The following is a 22,113-nucleotide window of genomic DNA, read 5'->3' on the forward strand; positions in this document are numbered from 1 at the left end:
TTCAATGTATAGTAATTTTGTAACCTCTTTTTGAAATATATGTCTAAATCAAATATTTGTATAATTTTGGGGTGGCAGGTAGCCTAGTGGTGAGAGCATTGGGCCAGTAACTGAATGGTTGCTAGATCGAATCCCCGAGCTGACGAGGTAAAAATCTGTTCTGCCCCAGAACAAGGCAGGGCTGCCCCAGAACAACCCACTGTTCCTAGGCCGTCATTGTAAATAAGAATGTGTTCTTAACTTCTTGATGTACCCATCCCGTTAGCGGGATCATTTTCGTCAACATCCACTGAATTGCAGAGCGCCAAATTCAAATTAAATTACTAAAAATATTTAATTTTCATGAAATCACAAGTGCAATATAGAAAAACACAGTTTAGCTTGTTGTTAATCCACCTGGTGTCAGATTTCAAAAAACCTTTCCCGCGAAAGCATATCAAGCGTTTATGCAAGTGTAACGGATGTGAAACGGCTAGCTTAGTTAGCGTGGGCGCTAAATAGCGTTTCAATCAGTGACGTCACTTGCTCTGAGACCTTGAAGTAGTAGTTCCCCTTGCTCTGCAAGGGCCGCGGCTTTTGTGGAGCGATGGGTAACGATGCTTCGAGGGTGACTGTTGATGTGTGCAGAAGGTCCCTAGTTCGCGCCCGGGTATGGGCGAGGGGACGGTCTAAATTTGTACTGTTACACAAGGACATCTCTTTCAGCAGACAAAACATTAAACAGCTAGCAGACAAGTAGATTGGTCACAAATCAGAAAAGCAATTAAATTAATCGCTTACCGTTGCTCTTCGGATGTTTGCACTCACGAGACTCCCAGTTACACAAATGTTCCTTTCGTTCCATAAATATTATTTTTATATCCAAAATACCTCCATTCGGTTGGCGTGTTATGTTCAGAAATCCAATATTTTGACAGTTTTGGAAACTTTAGAGTTTTCTATCATCTGACAATTATATGCATATTCTGGGCCTGAGAAATAGGCAGTTTCATTTGGGTACGTTTTTCATCCAAACTCCTATGATCAAGGATACAACATGTACTGACCAAATAATTGCAGATAATTTTACGATTTATTAGCTACTCTGAAGAGGTTTTCACAGGGAAACCTTTGCCCATCTCCCAGACAAACTGTACATTATAGCTAAATACTTTAGCCTTTGATTTGCAATCCTAAATGTGATTTTTTTTTGTTGTTAATGGTAGTGCTTGTATCCCCAGCTAACGTTCCATAGACATTGGTAAACACAACGTATTAATTATATGATGTGATATAACTTTGGCTAGCTACACTGAATAACACACATATTCAAGAGACTAGACATGCAACTTCTCAGTGTTCACCTCTTTCTATCAATGTTTCTACCGTCCAAACACTAGGGGAGGGAAAATGTATCACACACGCACGATTGGTCTGTTGTGAAAGATTGAAGGATCACTCTCACCACTAAGTGTGCTCGAGCTCCTTTGTTTTACGTTGTAGTTTTTCACTCGGCTTCACGATTTTCCATTTGAGGGTTTTGTCTGGGACAACATGGCCGCCGCAGCAGGTCGCTACTACAACGAGGGTGGCAGAGCAACGAAAAGACAGAAAACCGAAGACGGGATGACGACGGTAAGCATTGACTCGCGACTTCGTTAGGAAGGAAAGGTGCATGCATCAGTAAAACAAAAATAGCCAGCGTTTTGGAACTTCAAGTGTACAAAATAGGAGTGCTGAACATGAGCGAGCCTAAACTAGGCGGAACTAGTTAGCTATAGTAACGTTTCTGTAATTAGCTAGCAGAACTAGCCTCACAACCGGCGTTTTTGCTTGTTCAACCAAGCTTGTATATAAAATCATAAACTATTAAACGTTAACCATGTTAACTAGTTTTTTTTGTCAGATGTGCGGTTAATGAAGCTATGTTTCTAGTAAGCTAACGTTAGCGTTGTGTGATGAAGATTCAAGTTCAGGTTTGTCATCAGGCTCACCATCAATAAAACCAAGCGGAGATACTTGGTGACCGTTTTCATAAATTTAGTGCACTTGTTTCCTAGCATGTTCAAACACCGCAATGCATTTGGGCAGAACCTTGTGATGATATCACTTGTTTGTATGGGGTAACGTAGGCTATTTTGGGCCTACGTGGAATGTACGACAAGCGTTAGCCAGCTAACAATCTAATGGCAGGCAGCCATTCCACTCACTTATGCACGGGCTTGTCTTTTCAAGAAGACCAGGCTTTATGCAAAGCCCCCCACTACTCTATAAATTCAGTTTGTGTTGTTCATTATCAACCCCATCATTGTTTAGGATTTTTTGGTACCCTGGGGTTTTTGATTGGTATCACACCCTGGGGATGTGTATATTAGCGTGGTATTGTCATCTGTAGTTTTTAAAATGTTTAAATCTAACTTTTTTGTCTTGTTTGTAAGGAGGGCTATGATGACCCCCATAAAACGCTCCCTTCCCCGGTGGTCCACATCAGGGGCCTTGTTGATGGCATCATGGAAGCAGATCTAGTGGAAGCCCTGCAGGAGTTCGGGACCATCAGGTGACTGTCCAACACACTTGAACAAGCCTTTTCTTGGACTGGATAGATTTTAGATTTTGCATCATTGATGTATTTTCTTCCTGTAGCCTATTATTCTAATTGCAGTGCACAGAAACCAAATTATTCAATCTTCCATTCTCTTCAGTTATGTGGTCATGATGCCCAAGAAGCGCCAGGCCCTGGTGGAGTATGAGGACTTGAATGGATCCTGCAATGCTGTGACTTATGCAGCTGAGAACCAGGTCTACATTGCTGGGCACCCCTCCTTCATCAACTACTCCACCAGCCAGAAGATCTCCCGGCCCGGAGACCCAGACGACTCACGCAGCGTCAATAACGTGCTTCTGCTCACCATCATGAACCCTATCTACCCCATAACCTCGGTAACACACCCACCGTTATACAAGGCAGCTGTTTCATTGCTATGACAAGGCACCATTGTTTGGCTCACTGCAACACATTGTTTTACACACTGTTAAAGGTCCAATTCAGCCATTTTTTTGTCTCAATACCCAGAAATGATTTGATAAGAATGAAGTACCTTACAGCAAAGAGCAATTTCTCAAGCAAGAATTTCGCAAGGACTGTCAGAGTGGTCTAAGTGGGGAGGTCGAAAACTAGATGTTATTGGCAGAGTCTTTCTCATTAGTCTATTAACTAATTTACCACCAGGCAGGCAGGCCCCAACTCCATCCCAATAAAACAGGCTGACATTTTTGCCAGTATTTTCAAACAGCTCTTACAATAAAATGGCATTATATTATCATTTTCACAATTTCCCAGTATTATTCCAACCTCAGTGTGGAAATACATTGTAGAATAATAGTGAAGACATCAAAACTATCAAATAACACATGGAATCATGTAGTAACCAAAAAAGTGTTAAACAAAGCAAAATAGATTTTAGATTCTTCAAAGTAGCTTGCCTTTGACAGCTTTGCACATTCTTGGCATTCTCTCAACCAGCTTCACCTGGAATGCTTTTCCAACAGTCTTGAAGGAGTTCCCACATATGCTGAGCACTTTTTGGATGCTTTTACATCCCTCTGCTGTCCAACTCATCCCAAACCATTTCAATTGGTTTGAGATCCGGTGTATCAATCCGTCACTCTCCTTCTTGGTCAAATAGCCCTTACACAACCTGGAGGTGTGTTGGGTCATTGTCCTATTGAAAAACAAATGATAATCACAGTAAGTGCAAACCAGATGGGATGGTGTATCGATGTAGAATGCTGTGGTACCCATGCTGGTTCAGTGTGCCTTCAATTCTAAATATACCACAGACCGTGTCACCAGCAAAGCACCTCACACCACCTCCATGCTTCACGTTGGGAACCACACATGCGGCGATAATCCGTTCACCTACTCTCCGTCTCACAAAGACACAGCGGTTGGAACCAAGAAGCTCAAATTTGGACTCATCAGACCAAAGGACAGTTTTCCACTGGTCCATTGCTCGTGTTTCTTGGCCCAAGCAAGTCTTTGTATTTTGGCGTCATTTTAGTAGTGATTTCTTTGCAGCAATTCAACCATGAAGTCCTGATTCACACAGTCTCCTCTGGGGCGGCAGGTAGCCTAGTGGTTAGAGCGTCGGACTTGTAACTGAAAGGTGCAAGATCAAATCCTGACAAGGTAAAAATATGTCGTTCTGCCACTGAACAAGGCAGTTAACCCACTGTTCTGAGGCCGTCATTGAAAATAAGAATTTGTTCTTAACTGATTTGCCTAGTTAAATAAAATTTCATAAAAGTAGTCTGTTAATTGAGTTTATTTGGGCTACAATCTGAGGTGCAGTTAACTCTAGTGAACTTATCCTCTGCAGCAGAGGTAACTCTGGGTCTTCCTTTTCTGTGGCGGTCCTCATGCGAGCCACTTTCAAAGTGCTTGATGGTTTTTGTGACTCTTAAAATTTTACGCATTGACTGACCATGTCTTACAGTAATGATGGACTGTCGTTTGTCTTTGCTTATTTGCGCTGTTCTTGCCATAATATGGACTTGGTCTTTTACTAAATAGGGCTACCTTCTGTATACCACACCTACCTTGTCAAAACACAACTGATTGGCTCAAATGCATTAAGGAAGAAATTCCACAAATTAACAAGGCACTCCTGTTAATTGAAATGCATTCCAGGTGACTACCTCATGAAGCTGGTTTAGAGAATGCCAAGAGTATACAAAGCTGCCATCAAGGCAACTGGTGGCTAATTTGAAGAATCTCAAATATATTTTGATTTGTTTAACACTTTTTTTGCTTACTTCATGATTCCATATGTTATTTAATAGTTTTGATGTTCTCTATTGTTCTACAATGTAGAAAATAGTAAAAAGAAAAATCCTTGAATGAGTCGGTGTGTCAACTTTTGACTGGTACTGTATATAAAACACAGGAAAATCAAGTTTGACTGTACTGGGCCTTCAATCAAACTATTTTGGTTCTCTGTTCTGCAGGATGTGCTGTATACCGTCTGTAACAACTGTGGGCCTGTGCAAAGGATCGTCATCTTCAGGAAGAATGGAGTTCAGGCCATGGTGGAATATCCTTTGCTCAAAATCTCATTGTTCAAAAATGTGTATCGGACCTGGGATCTCATCACCACACAGGTTCACATTCCCTGCAGTCCAATTCACTCCACACTTGAAGCTTCTGTCAGCACCCCTGACAAGTCGTCTGCAGGTGGCAGCTAGTAAATATGTTTATTTGTTCTTGATATAGGTCTAATTGTGTAACAAGTGCTCGTTGTTTTCGTGAGCAGAGCTTTGAATGACAAGGTGAACATGTAATGTGTAAAGTAGGCAAATGCTTTTATTATCCATAGTTTCCTTCACTTCCCATACATTTGACTCTGTGCAAAGTGCCCAGAGGGCGAAAGCCTCTCTAAATGGGGCAGACATCTACTCTGGCTGCTGCACACTGAAGATTGAGTACGCCAAGGTGAGTGGTTACATGCTTATCTCCATTTGTCCATCCAAACACCGAGCTCATTTCACTGAAGGAACACCGCGATGGGCAAAATAATGAAATGTTTGAATGTCTGTCTTCACAGCCAACCCGCCTCAATGTGTTCAAGAACGACCAGGACACCTGGGACTACACAAACCCCAACCTGAGTGGCCAAGGTAAAACACACACGGCCCCTCAAGCCGTCCCCCTACCCTTCCTCTCCTCCTTTTGCTCTAATGACACTGTGGGATGGGTAGAGTCCCAGGCCTCCGGCTGTAGTGCCTTTGAACGCCCTGCTCCACGGTAACTTTGGCCACAACCACAGCGAGCAGCGGAAGCTGTTCAGAGGCACTACGTCTGTGATGCATCACCCTGTGTCCTCATGCTCTCTCAACACCACAGACGTGCAGTAAGGGCACGAGGAGTGACCTTGAGGGGCAGCCATTTTGCAGCACATGCTCCTGCATGTTGAATCGTCTGCATTGCAGACCACTGCATGCATTCATGGGTAAACTGATTAATTCCCTGTTATGCCACAGTGAAGAACCTGGGGTCTCATTGCACAGGTTCACATTCCCTGCAGTGCATGTCACACCTCACAATCTCACTTCCACACATCAAGCTCCTGTCAGCACCCAGCACCCACTGTGTTGCACCCTAGGCGTCTCACTTGGAATGCCCATGCATCCGTTAATCTTAAACATATTGGAGATTTTGTTTGCAAAATACAGTTCTGGTTATTTCTTCCTTTTGATTAGTCAATCACAGTTAAGGTCAGGTTTTGGCATTCAAATCTGTTCCTTGGGGCTTAAGTGTCTGTAGGTTTCTATTCTAGCCAGGGGGTTAGATAACCACTGACCCTGTAGTTGTCATGGACCAGGTTTCCCTGACATTGGGAGGGATGGGGCGGTTAAGTGAAATGTATAATCGACCCCAGAAATTAAACTCCTGTCAATTTGGTGAAAGCCTATGTTCTACCGGGGTAAAATTAAAATGCTCCGTCTGTGAAATCAGGAAGGAACGTGTCATAGCTACATGGTTCTCATCACTGGAGATAACACACGATCACATTTAATAAAAATAAAAAAACATTACCTGCTCTTCAGATCATCAAATCAGCCAGTCGGTTGTATTTGTATTTATTCTGGATCCCCATTAGCTGCTGCCAGGAAGAGTATGGGCATACATCTCTGTTTATATCGTCTCATGACAAAGTATATATTTATTTTAGATGGTACACTGTTTAGATTGAGTACAAGTTATTCAGCTCAGTGTCCCCTTGCAATCCACCCTGTGTCTGGGAAACATAGCATTATACTCTGCACTTGCTCTGGGCAGAGAGGAACTGCAAGTTGAACCCAGTGAGAGTCTCCTTAATTGATAGTAGTTTTGCCAATGTTACAGCTAGCTAGCTACTTCACATGAAAATGACTTTGTTATTGTGTGTAGCTACGTTTGCTAGTTAGCCAGCCAGTCAGCCCAGAGAGTTTTGTAGTCAGATTTCCACAATGATTTTCACATTGCTAACAACCTTATGACAAAATGAAACATTTCTTCAAAGATTTTTTCACATCAAATCAAACTGTCACCTGCGCTGAATACATGTGTAGTAGACCTTACGTGAAATGCTTACTTACAAGCCCTTAACCAACAGTGCAGTTCAAGAAAGAGTTACATTTATTTGTTAAATATTGTCTTAAGTAAATTTTTATATAAAGTAACACAAATTAACAATAGAAGCTATATACAGGGGGTACAGGTTAGTTGAGGTAATTTGTACATGTAGGTAGGGGTGAGGTGACTATGCAGCGTAAAAATAAATACATGGGGGGGTGTCGATGTAAATAATCCGGTGGCCATTTGATTAATTGTTCAGCAGTCTTATGGCTTGGGGGTAGCAGCTGTTAAGGAGCCTTTTGGTCTTAGACTTTGCGCTCTGTTACCACTTGCCGTGCGGTAGATGAGAGAACAGTCTATGACTTGGGTCTTTAACCATTTCTGGGGCTTTCCTCTGTCACCGCCTAGTATATAGGTCCTGGATATATTAGTGTTAACACTGTTAATCATAAGACTTAGTGGTTTGGGGTGGATTATCCCTTAATTTTATTTCATTAGGAACATTGCAGAGACATTTGTTCAATGGTATTTCTGGAACTTTCAAGAAGTCCAATTTACGACCTGTCAGTCAGTCGTTTACTCCATTTGTGGATGGATGTTTTGTATCCAAGTAGGGTTTCTTGTGGCATTCTGTCTCCATTTGGAGATGCTGTGGTGCCATGAGTCGAAAATAAAATCATAGAATTCCAGTGATGTATGATGCTTGGTAGATACATTGTTCTTTTAGTTCAACCTCTTAAAGTGCAGAATATTTGGCATCTAATGGGACATGGTGCAACAGCAGTATGTGATTTTTCCTTGCTTTTAGCCATATGCCCTGATCCCTTTCAGTTAAAAGGGAACACAATTTTAGTTGGAGTGGTAGTCCATTTAATCACCCTGGTGAGGTTATTTATTTATTATTATTTTTTTTTTTGTAGTTCAGATTCTCATATGAGCCACAATGAATTTGTCTTAGTAGTTTCATGTCCACCATGGCCACATCTTCATTTCAGACACTTGACACTGAGGTAACAGGTGAAAAAACACCTGTCCCATGTGTTTAGATGGTCCCTGTTAATGTGCAGGTGTTAAGGTGCGGCTGGCTGCCCCGTGAGAAAGAGGTGCTCCTCATTGTGTCCTCACTGTGCACACTCATACAGACTCCACTACAGCCCCCACCCACTGGTACTCCAAACCAACCAGCTCCTCAGTAAACATCGGACACAATGGGGGCAACAGACACTGGAATTCACACAACCTCAACTCTCAATACTTCCTACTCCCAATTTTCACCACCACTCTCCACTTCTGCAAGGAAAAAACATTTTACTCTTTATCCCACTGTTGGTTTGAGGAAAGTAGCCGTCCTGTTTTGATCATGGTAAGGGCCTGAGACACTCCCAAGAGTCAATTGTGAGCAGACACCCAGCATTAACCACCACCACAGACTGATCTAATAGATTTATAGCCATCCATCCTCTTACAAGTACAGCATATCTCATCTCCAGAATGCTGAAGATCTCACGTTTTGACAAAACACATTGTGTGATGGGGGCGGGAGTCTGGTGTGTGGCCGATAAGGCCACTCCTCCCAGCCCTCAGGATCTGACTGTCAGACACAACCACTTCAGTGAGCAACAGAGGAGTTTTCTAAACACACTCTAAACAGCCTAAGAAGGGAACAGATGACACTACATACTGAGACAATATACAGAGGCAGAGAGAGACCACTCTTTTCTCAAACTACCACTATGCCATCCCATCTCTTGACTTGGGTGTGTGGGCTTCCTTTTGCTATCACTCTCCCATCTTGTGCTGAACAACACAACACACCACCGAGCTGAATATTCACGGCAACGACACACCAAGCTGAATCGCCATGACAACACACCACGCAGACAATGCCATTCCAGATGATTTTACTGCCAAGCACTAGATGCCTTTCACTTCGCCATGGGGGGACCACCTCTATTGTACAAAAAAACAAACAAGCAGCACATGTGTGCCCACTTACATGAGAAGACGCACCCCACAAACTCAAAAGGGGACCACGAAGACACAAGCATCAAACACCCGTCAAGCATAGAGGCAGACTGATAGAAACTTCAGCATTTTCCCAAAGCTCTCTCTGCATTGATGGACTCAGGTGCTGTTTTTTCCCCTTTACCTTCCCCTCCCATTTCCCCTCTTTTCCGTGCTGTTCTTGTTGATTCTACTACGTTGTTTTTTTTCTTTCTGAACTGGCCCGTAAGTGATACCTCTAACGCCTCCCGTGTGATGCAGGTTTGGCTCTGTGTGTCTGACGACAAGACACGCCTCAATCAAACGGTGCAAATGTCCTCCGGCTTTGCGTTCAAAGCACGGTAAGCTGGAAATTGGCCTCAAATGGCAACCCATAAAAACAAAGCTACAGCAACTTGAAGCCAAGCATGGAAGATTGGTGGATGCTCTTTCTCTGGTGGTGGGGAAAGGTGGAAACTGTGAGTTGAAGCTGGAGTCACAGGTTTGGCGGGTAGGATCCTTGCTGAAGAGTGCCCCCCTACCTGCCCTCTGCATCCTGTGTTCTCCGTGTTTGGTGCTGTAAGTACATGTAAAGAGACATGACTGACCTGGTAACATAATGATTGTAATGTAAATGGTTTGTTGTGATTGACTTTGTCAACCCCATATGTGAATCGTTGACTTTTATCAAACTCATGCATCAAATTCCAGGTCTGGAATTTCCTCAGATTTCTGCTAGTGCTCTTTAAGATAGAAATGTGTAGTCTCACAGCAACATGGAAATATCTAGTTTTCCACATTGAGGCAGACCACGGTTAGATGTATAAGCTGATGTAGTTTGTAAAATCACAGTAAGCTGGACATTTTAGGACATTTCTTTGTTTGTTGTTGGGTAGTCCATGATATTATCCAGTTGACATCCCTAATTGATATCACCTATTAAATCCACTTGAATCAGTGTAGACGAAGGGGAGGAGACTGGTTAAAGAGGGATTTTTATGCCTTGAGACATGGATTGTGTATGTGCCATTCAGAGGGTGAATGGGCAAAACAAAATATTGGGGTATGTTGGGCTCCTGAGTCGCGCAGTGGTCTAAGGCACTGCATCTCAGTGCAAGAGGCGACACTACAGTACCTGGTTCGAATGCAGGCTGAATCACATTCGGCCATGATTGGGAGTCCTATAGGGCAGCGCACAATTGGCCCAGCATCATCCGGGTTTGGCCAGGATAGGCTGTTATTGTAAATAAGAATTTGTTCTTAACCGACTTGCCTAGTTAAATAAAGGTAAACATTTTATTTAAAAATTGCAGGTGCCAGGCGCACCAGTTTGTATGTGTCAAGAACTGCAATGCTGCAGGGTTTTTCACGCTCAATTTCCTGTGTGTACTAGGAATGCTCCACCACCTAAAGGACATCCATCCAACTTGACACAACTGTGGTAGTCAACATTGTCCAGCATCCCTGTGGAATGCTTGACACCTTGTAGAGTACATACCGACGAACTGAGGCTGTTCAACTCAATATTAGGAAAGTGTTCCTAATATTTTGTAAACTCAGTATATTCATTCACACAAAATAGGTCCAGCATTCCAGGCAATGGCAATATGACATTCCAGGCCTGGTTTTTGTTTTTCTGTCAACTGTATTTCAGACTTTGTGGCCCATGGGTGGGGTACCATGCATTTGTTGTCAGACTAGGAAACCCAACTCATGCTAGAATCAATCAGTTGTTTTGATGTCTACATTTAATAGCTCAATAAAGAGTATAATAATTCGGAATTAAAAATGTATCTTAATTCATGTAACCCGTTAGTGTTTCAATTTGTTTTTGCCACGGTTGTGCTCTAGTCTGCTTTCTTAGAACATCCTTCACAATATAATATTTTTCTAATAAATCTATTGAGCCTTTCTTTAGGTAGAAGAATATTTGTTTGGAGTTTGTACATCATTTGTTTTGGTTTTGACTATGTGTATGTACCTGTACAGATGCTGACGCTGAAGGCAATTGGAACAATTCACAAGGTGTGTGAGTTCGAATGGGAGTGGTTAAGAGTATCCATTCCATTTGCTGTGCTAATGTTAAATCCTCCTACAAATCTCCAGTATGTTACATTTTGTAGTTATGGTAACAAATACATATGATTTTCTTAACACGCTCAATATCTCTACCCAGCTTCTTGTGCATGTTAATCACAGCACTGACCCATAGTTTGTAGATGTGCCCCTTTTGACACACTGATAGACTGTCGAGTCAGGGGCTCACTTTATTGCTGTTTCTTACCCTCAGATCCCAATGCCAACCCCAACAAGCGTGTGAGACAGCCAGCGCTACTAGGAGACCATCCTCCAGAGTATGGTAGGCAGAGACGTTCATTGTACTATGAGCGTCACAGGTCAACTCTGTTGGGATGTCTAGAATGACTCCAGTAACGGTTTGAGTCGGTTTGCCCAATCACCTCTGTATATATTTTTCTTTCACAAGGCGGCCCAACCGGTGGTTATCACGGCTACCATGATGAAAGTGGCTACGGACCTCCTCCACACTACGAGGGTGGTCGCCGCATGGGGCCTCTGATGGGAGGGCGTGGCCGCGGACGTGGCGGCAGTTACGGGGGACCTGGGTATGGACATGGCCCACCTCCCCCTGGTGACTACAGCGCCCACGCTGACTCCCCCGTTGTCATGGTGTACGGCCTGGAGCCCGCAAAGATCAACGCCGACAGGGTCTTCAACGTCTTCTGTCTCTACGGCAATGTGGAGCGGGTGAGTTCAGATGGGAACGGCGCATTACTGAGGCGGAGGTTATAGACTCTTCAGGGTTATGTTCTTGCTGGGGGTATAGACTGGTGAAAACAAGGTTCTATGGTCATGTTGGAGGTGGGTAGTAGCAGTGGTGGAGAAAGTACTCAATTGTCGTACTTGAGTAAAAGTGAAATACCTTAATAGAAAATGACTTTAGTAGTATTCTACTTGGTGACTTTCACTTACGGACAGACAGGCACACTCAATTACGAATGCTGTATTTTTGTTTAGTGAGTCTGCCAGATCAGAGGAAGTAGGGATGACAACGCATAATATTGATAGGTGCGTGAATTGGACCATATTGCTGCCCTGCCTGAGCATTCAAAATTTAATTTTGGGTGTCCGGGTAAATGTATTGGAGGAAATCACATTTTCTTTAGGAATGTAGTGGAGTAAAAGTTGTCAAATATAAATAGTAAGGTACAAATATCCCCAAAAACAACTTTAAAAGTACTTAAGTATTTTTACACCACTGGATAGTAGGATAGGTTTTCTGAGCCCTGTCCCCCTCCGTCCTCAGGTGAAGTTCATGAAGAGTAAGCCGGGGGCAGCCATGGTGGAGATGGGTGACTGCTACGCTGTGGACCGCGCCATCAGCCACCTCAACAACAACTTCCTGTTTGAACAGAAGCTCAACGTCTGGTCAGTGCTGCTTTCAAACTCTGCATACACATTGATGTCCATAGAAACTGACTAGAAACACATTGATGCAACATGTTGTCCACAGTGTGTCCAAGCAGCAGGCCATCATGCCTGGTCAGTCCTACGAGCTGGAGGATGGCTCCAGCAGCTTCAAGGACTTCCATGGCTCCCGCAACAACCGCTTCACCTCCCCGGAGCAGGCGGCCAAGAACCGCATTCAGCACCCAAGCAACGTCCTGCACTTCTTCAACGGGCAGCCCGACATCTCCGTGGAGGTCTTCAACGGGGTAAGACAACTGGAGAGGATTGGGGGCTGGAAGCTTAGAATTGGGCTGTTGGTTCTCTTGGGAGGGTTGAACTTGACAAGTTTGGCTTACTTAGTTTGTGTGTGGGTGGAAAATGCATTTCTCATGAACAAACCCTTTATCTATCCTTTCAGGTCTGTGAGGAACTTGGTGTGAAGAACCCATCTAACATCAAACTCTTCACTGGAAAGAGTGAGTATTATGAACTTTATTTGCATGAATTATGTTGCATCTGGTCTTTTAAATTGGAGTGAGTTCCCATTGGTTTGATGTTGCAGTGTCAATAAATTGGAATGTGTGTCTCTCGCCTCGGGTGGCGCGACAGGTGAGCGGAGCTCATCCGGGCTGCTGGAGTGGGAATCTATAAACGACGCCATGGAGGCTCTGGCCATGATGAACCACTACCAGATGAAGAACCCCAGTAAGTACTCAGACTGCGATAACAACACCACAGCTAATGATACCAACGGTGAGCAAACACACAGTAACTAGTCTGTCATTCAGGAGTGACTTTCCCAAAAACATGATCTTTAGTACTAAGATCAGTCTGGGATTCATTTGAAGGCCCTGCACCACCCTACTGACAATGAGCCTTTTTAAAAGGCAATTTACCAAATGTTCACAGAGATCACATTCATGGTAAACGCTGCGGATGTTGACTCATGCATAAATGGAGGAACACTGATCTTGATGCAAAAAATTATTTGTTTTTGGGAATTCACCCCAGACTAGTTAATGAGAATGTATTATTCTGGCCCGACATCTCTCCACAGTTGGCTGACCTCCCCCCCCTTTCTTCCAGGTGGTCCGTACCCCTACACACTGAAGCTGTGTTTCTCAACCGCGCAGCATGCCAACTAGGCATGCCAACTGCCCCCCCCCCCCCCCCCCCCAACTCTGTGTCCATACATAGTGTATATTGCAGTCACGTCTTCACTCCAAGTCCCCTCTATGACCCAATGAATTGTAAACAAAATGTATGAGATTGACCAGCGTTTTCCTTTAACTTAAGTGATTATATTGAGGGCAAGATTTTTTACCAGAGTGTGTATTGTTTGATTTTTATTTTAAAACATTTGAATTTGTTCAGTACATTAGACCTCAGAACAAATAACCTTTTCCTATTATGAAACAAATTAAAATTCCATGTTAACACTGCCTCTTTTTTTAATAAAGTGAATGGTGAACTATGGTGCTATTTTTCTTCTTTCAATTAGTAGATGTTAGGCTTAAGCCCTGCCTTGAATCCCTGGATCTGTGAAATCCATCCCCTATACTAGGTGCCAGTGAGACATCGGATTCTGAAACACAGATGCCACCCTCTTCAGTACATAGCATCAGATACAAAACCATGAACAATGTCAGAAGAAAGACAGTTCACTCTTAGTCACATCCAAACAGAACAATTTGATCGCTGTAGGCGGTTGATTACTAATCCCATTCTCAAGGAGCATGCACTGTATCACTAACTTTGAGGTACGACTGTTTGCAGTCAACAACTAATCACTGAATATACAGGTCATTCTCAAAGATAAGGTTTTGGGGTGGTTTACCATGCGCTGCGTGGGTCCTGTGCTTGGTGGCATGGTAGGCTGCCTTTAACAGATTCTTCAAGCCTGGACCACAGCAGTTATACACAATGAAGCAGAAGAGGATTCCTACGATGGTGGCCAGAGTCATCTGGAGGAAGAAAGACAGGTCAACCAAATGTAATACTTGACAACAGTGCAGAAAGAGTTGTGGTTCTATTCTATTTGAGTCCAGGGTTACATCCCAAATTGCACCCTATTGCCTATTTAGTGCACTACTTCTGACCAGAGAAAGTTGTGCACTATATAGGGAATAGGGTACCATGTGGGATGCACACAGGGAACACACCAGCATGTAGAAAAGGCCTCTGCTGGGGTCCAATGGGAATCCATGCACATGGAGTATAAACCGCAACGCATAGTCACAGTACGTACTCAAATCTATACCCCTAAAGAAGAACACAAGGCACTGTTAATATGCAATCAGACCTTTTGTGTGCACCCATTGACAAAAGGTACACCCTATACACAGATGTAATGCAGAACTTACTTGTTTGAGACTTCGATGACAAAGTAATAGTCTGGTGCTTCCAGGCTCTGAGCCGCCATGTTGCCACAGGGAGATTTCCCCTGACACATCCACCTGCACATCAACAAGTAGCCCAGTCAGTGATCAGTATGTAGCCTGGTCCCAGACCCGATTGTGCTGTATAGCCAACTCACATTTTACTGCACCTATCCAGTGTATGTGACTATATACAGTGCATTCAGAAATTATTCAGAACCCTTGACTTTATCCACATTTAGGTAACTGCTGTATTTTAAAATTTATTACATACAATTTTCCTCAAATCTACACACAATACCACTTAATCACAAAGCAAACATTGTTGCTAACTTATTCAAAACAAAACTAAATACCCTATTTTAAGTATTCAGACACTTTGCTATGAGACTCAATTGAGCTCCGGTACATCCTTTTTCCATTGATCTTCCCTTGAGATGTTTCTACAACTTGGGAGTCCACCTGTGGTAAATTCAATTGATTGGACATGATCTGGAAAGACACACACGTCTGTCTATATAAGGTCCCACAGTTGACAATGCATGTCAGAGCAAAAACCAAGCCATGAGGTCGAAGGAATTGTCCATAGAGCATCGAGTCGAGGCACAGATCTGGGGAAGGGTACCAAAACTGCTGCATTATAGGTCCCCAAGAACACAGTGGCCTCCATTCTTAAATGGAAGAAGTTTGGAACCAACAAGACTCCCCAGACTAAGCAGTCGTGGGAGAAGGGCCTTGGTCAGGGAGGAGACCAAGAACCCAATGGTCAATCTGACAAAAAGTTTGGGCCTGAATGTCAAGCGTCACGTCTGGAGGAAACCTGGTACCATCCCTACGGTGAAGCATGGTTGTGGCAGCATCATGCTGTGGGGATGTTTTTCAGCAGCAAGGACTGTGACACTAGTCAGGATCGAGGGAAAGATGAGCGAGATACTTGATGAAAACCTGCTCCAGGGCATTCAGGACCTCAGACTGGGATGAAGGTTCACCTTCCAACAGGACAACGACCCTAAGCACACAGCCAAGACAATGCAGGAGTGGCTTCGAGACAAGTCTCTGAATGTCCTTGAGTGCCAGAGCCCGGACATAAACCTGATCGAACATCTCTGGAGACCTGAAAATAGTTGTGCAGCAAGGCTCCCCATCCAACCTCACAGAGCTTGAGAGGATCTGCAGTGAAGAATGGGAGAAACTCCCCAAAAAATATGTGCCAAGCTTGTAGCGTCATACCCAAGAAGACTTCAGTCTGTAATCGCTGCCAAAGGTGCTTCAACTATGTACCCAGCAAAGGGTCTGAATACTTAAGTAAATCTGATTAAGTTGTTTTATTTTTAATACATTTCTAAAAACCTGTTTTGATTTGTCCTATGGGGTATTATACAAAGATTTAGAAAAAAAAACAATTTAATAAATTTTAGAATAAGGCTGTAACGTAACAATGTGGGAAAAAATCAAGGGGTCTGAATACTTTCCAAATGCACTGTGAGTATGTATTTTTTTTTATGTAACCTTTATTTAACCAGGAAGGGCTCATTGAGATTTAAAATCTAATTTTCAAGAGCGTCCTGGCCAAGATAGGCAGCACCAAGTCATTACAAAAAATACAGACAAACAACATGAAAAACTATAAGTAATCACCATAGAATTCACAAGAGTATAACAAAATCAAAAACAGCAAATTAAAAACATTGACAGGTCAAGGAATCAGTCTCAAGATCATTCATCAGTGATTTAAAAATACCAATCGGGACAAGTTCTTCCAGTTTAAAAGTATTTTGTAAGGCGTTCCACGACGATGGCGCAGAGTACATAAAAGCCCTTTTACCAAATTCAGTTCGGACATTTGGAACAGTTAGCAGGATAAAGTCCAGCGAACGAAGAGAGTACCCACCACATTTCTGAACAATAAAAATGCCCAAATAAAAAGGTAGTAAACCCAAAATGGCTTTGTAAATCAAAGTATACCAGTGCCTGAGCCTACGAGTGACTAGAGATGGCCAGCCAACCCTGGTATACAAAGTGATGCGTGTGTGTGTATATATATATATATATATATATATACACACATATATATATATATATATATATACACACACATATATATATATATACACACACACTGCTCAAAAAAAATAAAGGGAACACTTAAACAACACAATGTAACTCCAAGTTAATCACACTTAAATCACACTTCTGTGAAATCAAAATGTCCACTTAGGAAGCAACACTGATTGACAATAAATTTCACATGCTGTTGTGCAAATGGAATAGACAACAGGTGGAAATTATAGGCAATTAGCAAGACACCCCCAATAAAGGAGTGGTTCTGCAGGTGATAACCACAGACCACTTCTCAGTTCCTATGCTTCCTGGCTGATGTTTTGGTCACTTTTGAATGCTGGCGGTGCTTTCACTCTAGTGGTAGCATGAGACGGAGTCTACAACCCACACAAGTGGCTCAGGTAGTGCAGCTCATCCAGGATGGCACATCAATGCGAGCTGTGGCAAGAAGGTTTGCTGTGTCTGTCAGCGTAGTGTCCAGAGTATGGAGGCTCTACCAGGAGACAGGCCAATACATCAGGAGACGTGGAGGAGGCCGTAGAAGGGCAACAACCCAGCAGCAGGACCGCTACCTCCGCCTTTGTGCAAGGAGGAGCAGGATTAGCACTGCCAGAGCCCTGCAAAATGACCTACAGAAGGCCACAAATGTGCATGTGTCTGCTCAAACGGTCAGAAACAGACTCCATGAGGGTGGTATGAGGGCCCGACGTCCACAGGTGGGGGTTGTGCTTTACAGTCCAACACCGTGCAGGACGTTTGGCATTTGTCAGAGAACACCAAGATTGGCAAATTCGCCACTGGCACCCTGTGCTCTTCACAGATGAAAGCAGGTTCACACTGAGCACATGTGACAGACATGACAGCCTTGAGACGCCGTGGAGAACGTTCTGCTGCCTGCAACATCCTCCAGCATGACCGGTTTGGCGGTGGGTCAGTCATGGTGTGGTGTGGCATTTCTTTGGGGGGCCGCACAGCCCTCCATGTGCTCGCCAGAGGTAGCCTGACTGCCATTAGGTACCGAGATGAGATCCCCAGACCCCTTGTGAGACCATATGCTGGTGCGGTTGGCCCTGGGTTCCTCCTAATGCAAGACAATGCTAGACCTCATGTGGCTGGAGTGTGTCAGCAGTTCCTGAAAGAGGAAGGCATTGATGCTATGGACTGGCCCGCCCGTTCCCCAGACCTGAATCCAATTGAGCACATCTGGGACATCATGTCTCGCTCCATCCACCAACGCCACGTTGCACCACAGACTGTCCAGGAGTTGGCGGATGCTTTAGTCCAGGTCTGGGAGGAGATCCCTCAGGAGACCATCCGCCACCTCATCAGGAGCATGCCCAGGCGTTGTAGGGAGGTCATAGAGGCTCGTGGAGGACACACACTACTGAGCCTCATTTTGACTTGTTTTAAGGACATTACATCAAAGTTGGATCAGCCTGTAGTGTGGTTTTCCACTTTAATTTTGAGTGTGACTCCAAATCCAGACCTCCATGGGTTGATAAATTTGATTTCCATTGATAATTTTTGCGTGATTTTATATGTATATATACACATATATATGTGTATGTATGTATATATATATATATATATGTGTGTATATGTATGTATTGGTGTATATATATGTGTGTGATATATATATATGTGTATATGTATGTATTGGTGTATATATATATATATATATATATATATATATATATATATATATGTGTGTAGATGTGTGTGTGTATATATATATATATATATATATATATATATATATATATATATGTGTGTAGATGTGTGTGTGTATATATATATATATATATATATATATATATATATATATATATATACACACACACATCTACACACATATATATATATATATATATATATATATATATATATATATATATATATATATATATATATATATATATATATACAGTGCCTTGCGAAAGTATTCGGCCCCCTTGAACTTTGCGACCTTTTGCCACATTTCAGGCTTCAAACAAAGATATAAAACTGTATTTTTTTGTGAAGAATCAACAACAAGTGGGACACAATCATGAAGTGGAACGACATTTATTGGATATTTCAAACTTTTTTAACAAATCAAAAACTGAAAAATTGGGCGTGCAAAATTATTCAGCCCCCTTAAGTTAATACTTTGTAGCGCCACCTTTTGCTGCGATTACAGCTGTAAGTCGCTTGGGGTATGTCTCTATCAGTTTTGCACATCGAGAGACTGAAATTTTTTCCCATTCCTCCTTGCAAAATAGCTCGAGCTCAGTGAGGTTGGATGGAGAGCATTTGTGAACAGCAGTTTTCAGTTCTTTCCACAGATTCTCGATTGGATTCAGGTCTGGACTTTGACTTGGCCATTCTAACACCTGGATATGTTTATTTTTGAACCATTCCATTGTAGATTTTGCTTTATGTTTTGGATCATTGTCTTGTTGGAAGACAAATCTCCGTCCCAGTCTCAGGTCTTTTGCAGACTCCATCAGGTTTTCTTCCAGAATGGTCCTGTATTTGGCTCCATCCATCTTCCCATCAATTTTAACCATCTTCCCTGTCCCTGCTGAAGAAAAGCAGGCCCAAACCATGATGCTGCCACCACCATGTTTGACAGTGGGGATGGTGTGTTCAGCTGTGTTGCTTTTACGCCAAACATAACGTTTTGCATTGTTGCCAAAAAGTTCAATTTTGGTTTCATCTGACCAGAGCACCTTCTTCCACATGTTTGGTGTGTCTCCCAGGTGGCTTGTGGCAAACTTTAAACAACACTTTTTATGGATATCTTTGGCTTTCTTCTTGCCACTCTTCCATAAAGGCCAGATTTGTGCAATATACGACTGATTGTCCCATGGACAGAGTCTCCCACCTCAGCTGTAGATCTCTGCAGTTCATCCAGAGTGATCATGGGCCTCTTGGCTGCATCTCTGATCAGTCTTCTCCTTGTATGAGCTGAAAGTTTAGAGGGACGGCCAGGTCTTGGTAGATTTTCAGTGGTTTGATACTCCTTCCATTTCAATATTATCGCTTGCACAGTGCTCCTTGGGATGTTTCAAGCTTGGGAAATCTTTTTGTATCCAAACCCGGCTTTAAACTTCTTCACAACAGTATCTCGGACCTGCCTGGTGTGTTCCTTGTTCTTCATGATGCTCTCTGCGCTTTTAACGGACTTCTGAGACTATCACTGTGCAGGTGCATTTATACAGAGACTTGATTACACACAGGTGGATTGTATTATCATCATTAGTCATTTAGGTCAACATTGGATCATTCAGAGATCATCACTGAACTTCTGGAGAGAGTTTGCTGCACTGAAAGTAAAGGGGCTGAATAATTTTGCACGCCCAATATTTCAGTTTTTGATTTGTTAAAAAAGTTTGAAATATCCAATAAATGTCGTTCCACTTCATGATTGTGTCCCACTTGTTGTTGATTCTTCACAAAAAAATACAGTTTTATATCTTTATGTTTGAAGCCTGAAATGTGGCAAAAGGTCGCAAAGTTCAAGGGGGCCGAATACTTTCGCAAGGCACTGTATATATATATATATATATATATATATACATTCTTCAAATAGTATGTCTCTGTGTGTGTGTGTGTATATATATATATGTATGTATATAGGTATGTGTGTATATATACAGTTGAAGTCGAGAGTTTACATTACACTTAGGTTGGAGTCATTAAAACTAGTTTTCAACAACTCCACAAATTTCTTGCTAACAAACTATAGTTTTGGCAAGTCGGTTAGGACATCTAATTTGTGCATGACACAAGTCATTTCTCCAACAACTGTTTACAGACAGATTATTTCACATATAATTCACTCTATCAATTCCAGTGTGTCAGAAGTTTACATACACTAAGTTGACTGTGCCTTTAAACAGCTTGGAAAATTCCAGAAAATTATGTCATGGCTTTAGAAGATTCTGATAGGCTAATTGACATCATTGAGTCAATTGGAGGTGTACCTGTGGATGTGTTTCAAGGCCTACCTTCAAACTCAGTGCCTCCTTGCTTGACATCATGTGAAAATCATAAGAAATCAGCCAAGACCTCAGAAAAATAATTGTAGACCTCCACAAGTCTGGTTCATCCTTGGGAGCAATTTCCAAACGCCTGAAGGTACCACGCTCATCTGTACAAACAATAGTACGCAAGCATAAACACCATGGGACCACACAGCCATCATACCGCTCAGGAACGAGAAGTGTCCTACCTCCTTGAGATTAACGTACTTCAGTGCGAAATGTGCAAATCACTCCCAGAACCACAGCAAAGGACCTTGTGAAGATTTCTGGAGCAAATAGGTACAAAAGTATCTATATCCAGAGTAAAACGAGTCCTATATCAACATAACCTGAAAGGCCGCTCAGCAAGGAAGAAGCCACTGCTCCAAAACCGCCACACAAAAGCCAGACTACGGTTTACAACTGCCCATGGAGACAAAGATCGTACTTTTTGGAGAAATGTCCTCTGGTCTGATGAAACAAAAATAGAACTGTTTGGCCATAATGACCATCGTTATGTTTGGAGGAAAAGGGGGGGGGGGGCTTGCAAGCCGAAGAACACCATCCCAACCGTGAAGCACGGGGGTGGCAGCATCATGTTGTGGGGGTGCTTTGCTGCAGGAGGGACTCGTGCACTTCACAAAATAGATGGCTTCATGAGGAAGGACAATTATATGGATATATTGAAGCAACATCTCAAGACATCAGTCAGGTAGTTAAAGCTTGGTCGCAAATGGGTCTTCCAAATGGACAATGACCCCAAGCATACTTCCAAAGCTGTGGCAAAATGGCTTAAGGACAACAAAGTCAAGGTATTGGAGTGTCCATCACAAAGCCCTGACCTCAATCCTATAGAAGATTTGTGGGCAGAACTGAAAAAGCGTGAGTGAGCAAGGACTACAAACCTGACTCAGTTACACCAGCTCTGTCAGGAGGAATGGGCCAAAATTCACCCAACTTATTGTGGGAAGCTTGTGGAAGACTACCTGAAACGATTGACCCAAGTTAAACAATTTAAAGGCAATGCTACCCAATACTTACTGAGTGTATGTAAACTTCTGACTCACTGGGAATGTGATGAAAGTAATAAAAGCTGAAATAATGTGTATATATGTGTAGG

General features: G+C 42.7%; 2 protein-coding genes across 8 annotated transcripts in view; one reads left to right on the forward strand and one right to left on the reverse strand.

Moving 5' to 3' along the window:
• The first annotated feature begins 46 nt into the window (after positions 1-46).
• hnrnpl (heterogeneous nuclear ribonucleoprotein L) lies at positions 47-14,023 on the forward strand. 7 transcript variants are annotated; one of them, XM_036989890.2, is made up of 14 exons: positions 47-1,614; positions 2,418-2,536; positions 2,682-2,919; positions 4,987-5,072; positions 5,374-5,470; positions 5,583-5,655; positions 11,069-11,104; positions 11,370-11,438; positions 11,565-11,845; positions 12,405-12,526; positions 12,612-12,813; positions 12,966-13,023; positions 13,145-13,300; positions 13,634-14,023. In XM_036989890.2, the coding sequence occupies exons 1-14, from the start codon at positions 1,534-1,536 to the stop codon at positions 13,690-13,692; spliced, it is 1,677 nt and encodes a 558-aa protein (XP_036845785.1). In that variant the 5' UTR covers positions 47-1,533; the 3' UTR covers positions 13,693-14,023. The 7 variants fall into 7 exon arrangements, with proteins under 7 accessions (XP_036845785.1, XP_036845788.1, XP_036845786.1 ...); XM_036989893.2 differs by having other exon boundaries at positions 13,145-13,252; XM_036989891.2 differs by having other exon boundaries at positions 13,157-13,300.
• The window catches only part of LOC110533498 (cation channel sperm-associated auxiliary subunit gamma), a 37,883-nt gene continuing 29,648 nt past the window's right edge, over positions 13,879-22,113 (reverse strand). Inside the window, exons 27-30 of the mRNA XM_021617763.3 lie at positions 14,911-15,003; positions 14,710-14,809; positions 14,385-14,511; positions 13,879-14,132 (exon numbers count right to left, since the gene is read on the reverse strand). Of these exons, the coding sequence (XP_021473438.3) occupies positions 14,041-14,132; positions 14,385-14,511; positions 14,710-14,809; positions 14,911-15,003 (412 nt within the window). The 3' untranslated portion in view covers positions 13,879-14,040. The remainder of the gene's footprint in view (positions 14,133-14,384; positions 14,512-14,709; positions 14,810-14,910; positions 15,004-22,113) is intronic.

This window comes from Oncorhynchus mykiss, chromosome 10 (assembly GCF_057628025.1).
Source record: "Oncorhynchus mykiss isolate SJ-2025 chromosome 10, ASM5762802v1, whole genome shotgun sequence".
Taxonomy (NCBI): Eukaryota; Metazoa; Chordata; class Actinopteri; order Salmoniformes; family Salmonidae; genus Oncorhynchus; species Oncorhynchus mykiss.

Coding starts and splice junctions, on each gene's coding strand:
- hnrnpl (XM_036989890.2), top strand. CDS start 1,534: ATGGCCGCCGCAGCAGGTCGCTACTACAACGAGGGTGGCAGAGCAACG. Junction 12,527..12,611: donor GAACAGAAGCTCAACGTCTG/GTCAGTGCTGCT, acceptor TGTTGTCCACAG/TGTGTCCAAGCAGCAGGCCA. Junction 12,814..12,965: donor CCGTGGAGGTCTTCAACGGG/GTAAGACAACTG, acceptor CTATCCTTTCAG/GTCTGTGAGGAACTTGGTGT.